Source organism: Oncorhynchus mykiss, chromosome 25 (genome assembly GCF_057628025.1).
Source record: "Oncorhynchus mykiss isolate SJ-2025 chromosome 25, ASM5762802v1, whole genome shotgun sequence".
NCBI classification, from domain to species: domain Eukaryota; kingdom Metazoa; phylum Chordata; class Actinopteri; order Salmoniformes; family Salmonidae; genus Oncorhynchus; species Oncorhynchus mykiss.
Window position 1 is genome coordinate 34,801,200 of NC_143046.1, and position 11,962 is coordinate 34,813,161.

An 11,962-nucleotide genomic window follows, 5' to 3' on the forward strand; every position below is an offset into this window, starting at 1 on the left:
CCTCCCAATCTCCCAAGCACACTCTGGGTCTGACTCCTCTAACTTTTTACTAGCCTAAGTAGTGGAATCTTTTTGCTGGAAACAAATTTGAACCGTTCCTTCATAGACCAGGCAAGTTAGCTGGACTTGAGCAGCACAGCTATTACAATACCTATATTGCAGATGACTAGATATTGTAGATCCTAGTACTACACAATACTAACGTGAATGCAACGTCAATAAAGTAAACAACACCCGACGACAGCCTATCAGCTTGAACCCGTTTCTATGTCGGCTGGATGCTAACAACCTGTAACACCTACGCCGGAAAGCCAGTCAAGACATTCTACTCAAAGTCACCCAGTAAACCGGAGTTCCTGGACTGCTGGCCAATCAAATCAGTGGAGGCTTCTGGGGGGGGGATACTTGATACCATTCCACCTATTCCACTCCAGCCGTTACCAAGAAGCCGTCCTCCCGATATTAAGGTGCCACCAACCACCTGTGCACTCGATAGGAGCATTTCTCATCAAGGTTCCGGTCAAGAGAACAAACTCATTAAGCCTCCGGTCCTGTTGTTGTTTGATCAATTGTCCCAGAGTCCAAAGCAGCAGGGCGTCCCCCAGTGGGCCTGATACTAGCTCAGCCTCTGTGTTCAGACCACATATGCGAGGAGTGATGAGGCCTGACAATCAAATCCACAGAACCAGAGAAATGTATCTCTGAAGTTAAAAATAAAAAAGGCCATGTGATAGCTCTTTGGAGCTCCCGCCACATTCATTTCTTATTCCAACTGAAAACGTGTGCTCTCTCTCCGGAAGACGACCGAGTCAAACAGCAGAGATAGGCAGCAGACAGAGAAGGAGAATGATTAGTCAGTCTGTCGTCAGTCTGTCGTCTGAGGTTGACTCTTGGTCGACATTAGTTGACCTAATGTGGTGCTCAGAGCGTTCATTACCAATGACATTTCTTTATTGACTATTGAATTTATGTAAAAAAAATATATATATATATATTTGTTTGATGCGCTGATTTGTTTGCAAATGTTATGCTGTATATACTGTAGAGGAAGAGGGAGAGAGCGAAAGAGAGACGGGAGGGAGAGAGGGAGGAAGAAAGAATAGGAAAAGAGGGGGAATATTGTGGAGGGGAGTGGGGGGGGGGGGGGGGGGGTGTCATGACGTTAGTTGACACAACTTGCCTACATAGTGACACATGGTCTGGATAACGACCCCACAGCCTTGTTTTTCAACCTGAGCCCCGAGGGTGTCGTCGTGGCTAAACAAACACTCATTGTGAGCCGTGATGGCCGTTAGCTTTGAAACCGGGCGAGATAGAGAAACAAAAAGTTCAACATTTCAGAAAACAAGTGAGGTCTCTGTACAGAGACAGCCACGGACGTGCCCCACGATGCTATCACTGTATCAGCATTGATATTTGATATTGTAACAGTTAGAGTCATTCTTCCAGGGGAAGTGCTTTAAAGTGGTAGCATGAAAACTGGAGTGTTGCTGTCCTGGCATGGAAGATACTGTGTGTGAACTTGACCTCGCGCCTTGTAATCCAGCTATTTAATTGTGAACATTAACAACAAAATAATAGGGCAGCTGTGTGTGTGTGTGTGTGTGTGTGTGTGTGTCTGCTTTTCCCGCTGCATGCATGTGAGGAACGGTTTATAGGTTGTCTCGTAAAAGACACAGGCACTTAGAGAGAATCCTCTGTTGGCCTGTCTGAACTTTGACCTCAGACGGGACCACCATGGGAGGACCAACATATGCATCAACTCCATGAAGACTGTGAGGAACCCTGGTGATGGCCGCTACAAAACACATATCCAGCCAATTTACCCCGTGAATTTACTGTCTCGCTCGCCTCAGAAACCCTTCATCCCCCCCACGCCAACAAGCATATCGTATGGTATCAGGGCAGCGCAGCCCTCGCTCTACCTTGTTGACCTGCCTGTAGAGGTTTTGTGTTTCATAGTGCTTCTACACTACATCAAGCACTCCACCGGCCACTAATGCCCTACTCACATTTCCTCGGGGTTCAAGGTAGAGGAGTTTATGGGTTCAAATAGCGTTTGTTTTCTTTCAAATACGTTGAGCGTTTGACCAAGCCTGCCGGGAGAGCCAGGTGGACGGGGTTTGTACTTTTTGGTCTATTCCATTGGTTCCATTGTGCCAGGCAGCCTCAAACCGAACACAGCTAAAGTATTTTAAAAAACTAAAGAGTTTTTTCTGTGACGCCAACCGTGGTAAGGCATTTTAGGTTGAGTCGCAATCCATTCAACGCCCAATAAGCTTGCTTAAAACAGCAGCATGACATAAATAAACCGTCTTTCCCCAACTGTCTCATCGCTTACAAGAGGGTAGACGGTTATTTTCAACAATTTAATTTTGCTTTGGAGTGACTAGTTTTCTGGACAAAATGTACTTTGCAGGGGGGGGGGGGGGGGGGGGTGGAACAGAACGTTTGAGGGAGCGAAAGCTGGGAGAGAGAGAGAGAAATGAAAGAAGTCGGTCAACTCCGCTGTCAAGAGTAAGATAAGCACTAATAAGAGGCATCTATCTAGCCATCTGTATTCCCTGTTGCTATGTCCAGTCCAAGAACACCAGGCCAGCGGGTAGAAGGCTGATGCTCCCCTCCTCAGTTTGTGAGATGATCCGAAACTTCTCCCAAGTCCCCCCCCCCCCCCCCACTCCAACTCCCACTTCCCTATTCCTCTGTCAGAAAGGAGGGGGTCCCATACACAACCCTAAATCTGTCAGTGAATGATGCTGGCACAGACCATAAGACAACAGAGCCCACTGAACCAATGCCAGAGGGGAGCAACACTATATCTGTGAAGGCAAAACAAAGGAAGGACTGTTGTGAGTCGGCAATGTTTATTTCCAGAAGGAACAATGCTTTCGAGGGGAAATAAGTGATGTAGCACTTCAGGCTCTCTCCTAAAAGCTCCATTATTTTTCACCAGGAGCAAAATAAAACAATTGAGCTGGAGCTGGAGAGGGAGTGGTTTTGGGAGTGGAGAGAGAGAGAGGAGGGCAGAGGGTAAGGGAGGGAGAGGAAGAGCCAGAGAATGAAAAGAAACAGAGAGAAAGAAAGAAAGAAAGACAGAGAGGGGGGGGGGGGGGGTTGGCAGACGGAGGAAGATTCAGAGAGTGAGTGAAAGACAGAAAGAGAGAGCGGGCCAGACACCCTGAACAATATTGGCTGACAGGTTAAGAGCTAGAGCAGGTTGTTACATCATGTTCTGCTATCAAGGCCAACTCCAAATCCCAAAAGACGGAAACCAATCAACAATCAATGGTATTTATACTAACTTAAATCAGATAACAAGAGGCATTTCCAAAACAAGTCAGCGGCAACTTCTGTTTCAGCGGCAACTTCTGTTTCATAGCAAGCTCAGCGCCATGTCAGGTTGTTTATGATAGCAATCATTGATAAGGCATACTCAACAGAATTCTGTTCCGTTGAAGTCTTTCCTAAACATTGTACACAGTGCAAAGCACAAGAAAAGTGACGGTCAACATTTTTTTTACAATCAATACGAAGACCCTTTTGAAAGGGCCCTTAAATATTACGTTTTGATTTGAAATGTGTCAGTCTAAGCCCAAAACCTTAGCCTTTCCTATGTCACACTGCCGAGCAGTACCTGAGACTGCTTTAAAGTAGGGCAAATCGAAAAGGCCATTTCACCCAAAGGAAAGTCCGTTTAAAACCATCAAAGTGGCTTTAGCTATTACACATAAGAATGAACAATAGAGCGTGACAGTCATAGGGTATGTTAAAGTCATCGCTCAGGCGACTGAAAAGGTGAAAAACTTCACTGGACTTTGAGAACAGGATTTGTACAGGGTAAACTTAAGAAATGTGACGTGTATTATTTCCCTCCATTGAAGAGATTCGTATCTGTGGTGTTGCAGGCAAAGTGAGAGAGCATATGACATCCCCATTTGACCCTACTAACATTAAGTGAAATGACAGCGCAATTCTTTGCAAATAATCTCTGATTTGAATCATATCTGAGTTTGCCTCCAAATCACCTATTATTGGATTGGATTTCAATTTCAGTATTTGTAATGGTTGAAATGGTATCCACAAAAACTGTCAAAAGCAGCAGTGGGCTCCTTTTTGGTTGCACTCTTTTTGGTTGTCATCAAGCCTGTAATAACATGAATTCTTGGTTCCAGTTGAAATTTCCCAAAACACATATACAGTCTATAGAATTACATTTGTTTTTCATTTGAGGGGTGGCTAGAGTTTAGCCACCCAAAACTGGGTCTCGGGTTTCAGCGCTCAACTTCAGAGGATTTAACTCCACCCCCAACGAAACGAAGCCCAAGAGGTGCAGCATCACATAATGCATACGAAATAGAGAGCTTCGGTTTCAGTCTTCCATATTTTTCCCCCTTTCTCCTCTTCCCAAAAATCTTTTCACAGTCTTAAGAGGTCACCCAATTTTGATGGTCACTTATTTCCTGCAGAGCCTGGCCCAGTGGTAGCGGAGAGTACAACAGGACCATCCTTAAACCAAAACTGCCTCAGGCTCCAAACACCAACGTAATACTGACCCTGGTATAGTATACATGCACTAGGTCATCCGGATATTTCTCATGATGTGTTCTATTACTATCTATAGAAACCGAGAACAATTTATCATGGAAGCCCATCATAAGAAGCAACCCAGCGTGATTAACGCCAGCAATGAGCAGCAACAACAAAAAAAGTGTTCGATTTGGATTTGTGTCGTTCTTATTCACTGATTAGAATATCAAAGTTCATAACAGCACGAGCACAGCAACAACACAGGATACGCAGGCCCTTTCCCAGAAAACACAGACAAAACGCAGGACGGATTGTTATGGCCAGCCCTTTTTGGAACTGAAACAATACAATTATCTTGCCAAAAAAACAAGGCCTACTTATGTCCAAGGCAATTTAGATGTAATGTAACACAGAACTTTTAGCAATATAGTAAAAAAAAAAAAAAAAAAAAGGAATGTAATTAATGTGCGTACGAATGCACTAGGTAGACTAGGTGTGACTTGGACACTTTCCTTTCACCCCCGGGTTTTCCAGTCGAAAACTTGATCTCATTTCATTTAATCCCACTAAACGACTTCAACATCTGTACGGGTTCAATTTATGCTGTCTGGCAGCAATCGACCACAATGCGAAGGAGCCATTGAACTCTATTAAGTGAAGAGAAATAAACAGGCTACTAACCTCAGCTCTCTGTGTCCTGGGCTGACTGGCGTCTGTCTCGATGGCGTACACATCCACCAGGTAGAGGTCAGAGCCCAGTTCCCGGTCCAGCTCGGCTGCGGTCTGGATCACTCCAGTATGACGGCCTATGGTGAACAGGCGTCCCACGGCCTTGCCGCCGCCGCGGACCGACACTATGAAAAACTCCACCTTGGTAGCGGAGCCTCTGGGGCTGGAAGCGTCCAGGGAGATGACGTTGGTACCCGGAGGCTGGCCCTCCTTCAGGATGGTGATGTACTTGGGTTGTGAGAAGACGGGCCCATCGGCGCCCTGGAGGATTATGGTAAGCTCGGTCCTGGAGGTTTTCCTGTCCGAGCCGTGGTCGGTGGCCGACACGGTCAGGCTGTAGATAAGGCAAGACGGCACCAGCTGGGAAGCCAACCGGATATCCCCGCTATAGCGGTCCATGATGAACGTGTCCGAGTCTCCCTTCACCAGCTCATACTCCACCTCGCCATTAGAGCCCTCGTCAGGATCGAACGCCACCACCGTTGTGAGAATGGAGCCGATGACTATGGTGGACTCTGCGACCAGAGCATTCTGGGAAATGAAAGTGGGGACATTGTCGTTCAGATCTGTCACCCATATTGTGACATTCTTCAAGGCAAAGCGCCGGAATTCCACAGGAACTGCCTGGTCGGTGGCTTTAACTGTCAACTCAAAGAGATTTGAGAACTCTCTGTCAATCTCCTTGTTTGTGCATATGAGCCCACTGCTGGGGTCAATGCTAAAGTGACCTCCCCTGGGTGTCTGTTGAACTATGGAGTATTCCAGCTGTCCGTTAATGTCTGCATCCGTGTCATGAGCAGTGATTGTCATTACTGATGCAGAGAGGGGCATATTTTCAGGAATGGATTTAAAAATGTCACCGGGGGTAAATATAGGAGGATTGTCATTGAAATCTCTGACATGGATGACCACAGGAATTGTTGAGGACCTTGGTGGTCTCCCATTGTCTCTTGCAGTGATATTCAGTTTGTAAAAAGACTGAGTTTCAAAATCCAGCTTTTTCACAAGGAAGATGCTCCCTGTGTTGGGGCTAATGCTAAATGTCCCGTGGTTGTTTGTGGCTGTGATGCTGTATGTTATGTCAGCGTTATGACCCGAGTCAGAGTCTGTGGCTGTCACAGAGGCCACCAGCTCTCCAATCCTCATATTCTCCAGAACATCCACGGCTATGGCAGATTTGGGGAAAGAGGGAAAGTTATCATTCTCATCCTGTATGCTAATGCTGAGCATACAGGAGGAGGAGAGGGGCACGGTTCCAGAGTCCACAGCAATCATTTTTAACGAGTAGGTGGACGTCGCCTCATAGTCCAGCTTTCCCACTAGTGTGACCTGTCCAGAGCTGCGGTCGATGGTGAACTGGCTCTCCTCGTTGCCCTCCTTTATGTGGTAGAGGACCAGTCCGTTGTTGCTCTCATCCACATCGACGGCAGACACCCTCAGTAGCTGCGTCAGGTTCTGGGCCGACTCGGAGATGGAGGCCTGGTAAATGTCTTTGGTAAACTTGGGCGGGTTGTCATTGATGTCTTGGATGTAAACCTGCACTTTGGCCTGGTCTCTCAGGGGCTTGGGGAGCCCCTGGTCTGAGGAGATGACCGTAAAGCTGAACACTGTGGCGCCTCTCTGTCTCATGAGAGACTCGCGGTCCAACTGCAGAGTACTGGTCAACTCCCCCGTGATGGCGTTCAGCTCAAAGTTGGGCTGTGGAGTCTCAAACGCGTACCTGACCTCACTATTGGGGCCAAAGTCCTTATCCACTGCAAACACTCGCCCTACCAGTGACCCTCTCTTCTGCTCTTCCTCAAAGTGGAACAGATAATTAGTGCTGTTAAAGAGGGGACGATTGTCATTCACGTCGTCTAGAATTACACTGACATTGACACTGGCACTTAGTGGCTCCACTGCCCTGTCTGTGGCCACAAGCACTAAGTCATATCTGTCCTGGACCTCTCTGTCTAGCTCAGCTTTAATATACAACTGCCCATCCGGAAAGATCCCAAATACATCGCCTGTGTTCCCGCCAACTATGTCATACATCACTTCCCCATTCAGGCCTGAGTCTTTGTCAGTGGCCTCCACCTTGAAAAAGCGACTGTTGACAGGTTCAGACTCTAAAATAATGACCTCGTACGAGAGCTGATCAAACACGGGAGAGTTGTCGTTGACGTCGTACACGCTGACTGTTAGCAGTAGACGGGATGTGAGCAGGGGGACCCCCAGATCAGAGGCCAGGACCTCCACCTGGTAGGAGCTGGTGGTGAGCTCCAGTGGCCCGGTCAGTGTGATAAGCCCATGTTTCTCATGGATGTGGAACAGGCCTTTGGGGTTCTGCGTGAGGCTATAGAGCACCATGCCATTGGTGCCCTCGTCAGGGTCTGAGGCTTTGGCCTGGAATATCAGGTGCCCTGTGCTCCAGTTCTCCACTGCACTGACATGCTCGGCGGCGTGGATAAAATGGGGCGCGTTATCGTTTAAATCCTTCACTGTGACATTGACGAGGGCCTCGCCTGTTACCTCCCCACCTCTGGCAATGACTTTGAGTTGATAAAAAGACTGCTCCTCTCGGTCTATCGGACTGGATGCTTTGATTTGACCTGTTGCACTACTGACAGTAAATAGCCCCCTCTGGTCCCCTGAGGTGATTAAATATGTTATGTTTGAATTCAGATCGACAGTGGTGGCAGCTACAGTGCCAATAACTGTGCCAATGCCTACATTTTCAAACATGACAAAACTGTAGGCGTTCTGACTAAAGGTAGGGGGGTTGTCCTGTGTGTCTATGACATTAATGGTGACGATGGCCTGGGTGTGTGAACGGAGTCCCCCGCCATCTGCTGCTGTCACCTGCAGCTGGTAGGCGGTCTTCTCCTCTCTGTCCAGCGGCACCTGGGTGGTGATTTGACCTGAGTTGCTATTAATGTGGAATTTAGATGTGTCTCCAGCAGTTATGATATACTTTACAGTGCCATTTCTCCCCAGGTCAGGGTCTGTGGCTAATACAGTGGTTACGAATGAGCCAGAGGGCTCGTTCTCTTTCACATTGGCAAAGTACTGGACTGGGTAGAAGACTGGCCTATTGTCATTGATATCGCTCAGAGTTACGTTTACTTTACCAATGGAGTGGAGAGGGGGACAACCGGAGTCTGTAGCCTGGATGTAAAGGAAGTAACTCCCCTGGTCCTCCCTGTCCAGTTCTGTGGCTGTGCTTAACCTGCCTGATACAACATCCAGGCGGAAAAACTCTTGTACATTAGATGGGGTCTCCGGGTCAAAAGAGAACCTGATAGTTCCATTGGCTCCAAGGTCATCATCTGACGCTGACAACAATAGGAGCTCAGCACCGGCTGGAGAGTGCTCCACCAGGGACACATGATACGTGCTCTGTGTAAATGTGGGCACTTGGTCATTCACGTCAGTTATGTTGACTATCAATTTAGTGTAGGACATTTTGGGTTGCAGCCCCTGGTCTTTTGCACTGATGTTGAGCACTATTTCAGATGCTACTTCCCGATCCAACAAAGCGGCGCTGGTAACCAGACCACTGTTTTCACTGATGGCAAACCAGCCCAAACTGTTTCCAGACACCAGGGAGTAGCGAAGGTTGGCATTCTGCCCGGAGTCGCCATCTGTTGCAGAGACCCCTTTAATGTAGCTGCCTTTTGGAATGTCTTCACTGATATCTACTCTGTACAGGGCTTCCTGGAATATGGGCGGGTGGTCATTGATATCATTCACAAAAATAACCAGGCTGGCAAAAGAGGACCTGGCCATGGGTTTGCCATTGTCTGATACCGACACAGTCAGGTTGTAGGAGGAAATGCGCTCCCTGTCTAGAACACTAGCCACTTTGATTAAGCTTAGGTTGGGAACTGGGGAAGTGTGCACTTCAAAGTGTCTCTGCTCATTGCCCCCCAATATTGAGACAGATATATTGCCATTAGCTGTGGGCGAGTCTGAATCGGAGACTGTCAATAAGGCTACCACTGTACCAATCTGAGCATTTTCGTCAACAGAGGCAAACTTAGACGTGGTGGGGAAATATCTAAACTTCACAACTGGGTCATTATCATTGACATCCAGTAGTTTGATAGTGGCCTCTGACCTACCTGACAGAGAAGGTGCCCCGTTGTCCATAGCATGAATAGTCAAAGAGTATTCTTTCTTACGCTCATAATCCAAACTTTCTTTTATAATGACGGTCCCTGCTTTGGGGTCGATTTGAAAAGGTGTTCCCTCGTCTAAAAAGTACCTGATGTCTGCATTTGCGCCCTCATCTCGGTCTGATGCTGTTATTTGCAGAACACTAGAACCAACTGCTGTGTCTTCAAAAACACTTGTTTGATATTGATCATGATCAAACATAGGGGGGTTGTCATTGATATCTTGGATAGTTACATTTACTTGCATGTACCCAAACTTCTTAGGGTCTCCTTTGTCCTCTACTTCAATCAAGAGTTGGAAGAAGGGAGTTACTTCCCTGTCCAAGCCTCCAGTTGAAACGAGGTGACAGAATGCCCCCTCTCCACTAGGATTGACTGTAATATCCAAACGGAATTTCCTTTGCTCGTTGCCATTCACTATTCTGTAGGTGGTGTGATCCACTCCATTACTCCCAATGTCTGAATCTGTGGCGGTGTCCAGAATCACTTGTCTGCCACTGCTGGCGTCCTCTTTGAACGAAACTACAATTGATGAGTCGGGAAACACTGGCGAATTATCATTTATATCCAGTACAACAATCCTAACTTCGGTAGGATAAGTAGGTTGGCTGGAGAGGACCACCACATTGATGACATTACTTTGCAAAATTTCCCTGTCAATCACAGAGGAGGTGTAAATGACTCCAGTGGTGCCATTAATTGCAAAAAGTTTGTGGTTTTCACTGAAGCGATAGGCGAAGCTGGGCTTCGTCTCTATCGTCCCCACGTAGGTACCAATCGGTTGCTCCTCCAACACCCGAAACTCTTGACGGATTTGACTGGATGAAGAATATTGCGACAAAGTCCATAGCATTAATAAAATCAAATGGAACCGGCCTAAGCCCCTACCTGTAAACGCCATGGTCAAAATCCCAGTCCACCTTTATTAGAAAAAGTCCATGACGAAGATGCATCAACTTTATTCGAGTTTGGCCAACACTAAAGCATTGTATTCCAAAAATTCACTAATTATTCATAATTCCAGCGATGATTAAGGATATTTCCACAGTTTGAGTACCCTGAAGTAGGACTCTTATTTTGTCCCGTGTTAGAATATCTTGATGTAGTAATTGAATCTGCAGTGCTCTGTCCCCTTGCTTGTCAATGAAGTTTCACCACTGCGCTCCCCTGTAGCAAAACGCATCTGTTAGCGGCAATTCGTGATGGTTAATTTGCGCAATAAAGTTCCCGATGCATAGGAAATACAAAAGTGAAACATACATGTGAATATCTCCTCTCAGTTGTCAAAAGTGTATCCAACAGTTTAAAGTAATTCAATAATTGTATTGATAGAATACGGAAAGCTCAGCTCAGCTGTAGGCTACCAATGCATGGTCCCATGGAATAACGGTGCAGGAGCTTCAGCCATACGCTTAGGTCCCTAGTAATTTAGAACAAAACTAGAGTTAGGCAAACTCCCTCCCACCTGTAATCCCATTGGATAACAGTGCTTCTGCTCGCCCTACTTGCCATTCCTTTCTATTGTAAACCGGAGCCCTTGTCGTGGCTTGTGGATGAGAACGTCAATCAAAGCAAATATCAGTCATTGTGGCATGTGAGACAGGTGACAGGTTTAGGATAACTGCAACACAGGTCTACTTAAAATGTGTTGTAGAAGTATTGTCTTAAAAAAAAATGTATTTCCTTTTAATATAGTTACTTCAAAATGTGGTCATTCATCAAAGTAGCCTAAATGTAGGCCGACATTTTCTTACATTGTTCTGACTTTATCACGTTCCGGTAACTTGATAACAAATGCAGCCTATAAGGTTTCAATCTGGAATGTATTTACCCACCTAAATCCCATAGGCCAGGTTGATTAGAAAGGTATCTAGTTTAAAACTCTGAATAGAAAGATTACCAATAGCCTTTCTCATTGTCACACGTTTTAAACAGAGATGTTCGTAATGCATCGCAAACGGTTTTATGTTTGTTGTTACTCCTAACGATGAAAATGCGAAACAGGATTGCAATTTGGAAATGTATCAGTGTCATGTGTCTTCTTATGATGTGTATTTTACATGTGGGTACGTTGCGCCCTCTAGTGTCTTAATTTAATCATCAAGCAGCCTTAATGTTTTGGACAATGATACTCCACCTATGGGTGATGATACAAGGCAAAATGCAGATAAAATATAGCATATACTGCAGGTTAATAACGTTCAAATTGTATTCTTAAGTGACGGAATAGATGTCTCCAATAGATTAATGACTGCAATGACTCCAACACGTAAATGATGTGTAACCGATTTTTTAATTAATTTAAAAAATGAGCTTGTCAGTGACTAAATATATCTTCAAAATGTCTGAATGACATCTAAAACATTTAATTTTGAACCATAACTGTCTGCTCAATCGTGGCAGTCGTATGTGACCAATGACCATTTGCACAATGAGGTCGTGATCAGGACATCGCTGTGCAGCAGAATCAGAAAGGACATGACTCAACCATCTTAATTGAATTACAGACAGGGGAAGGTTGGCACAGACAGCATGGACTGACAGCCAAT

The 11,962-nt window shown here is 46.0% G+C and overlaps 1 protein-coding gene across 1 annotated transcript in view; it reads right to left on the bottom strand.

Moving 5' to 3' along the window:
* LOC110505081 (protocadherin Fat 4) overlaps positions 1 to 10,901 on the bottom strand; it is a 98,336-nt gene extending 87,435 nt beyond the window's left edge. Inside the window, exon 1 of the mRNA XM_021584041.3 lies at positions 5,209 to 10,901. Coding sequence (XP_021439716.3) covers positions 5,209 to 10,314 — 5,106 coding nt within the window. The 5' untranslated portion in view covers positions 10,315 to 10,901. The remainder of the gene's footprint in view (positions 1 to 5,208) is intronic.
* Positions 10,902 to 11,962: the final 1,061 nt, after the last annotated feature.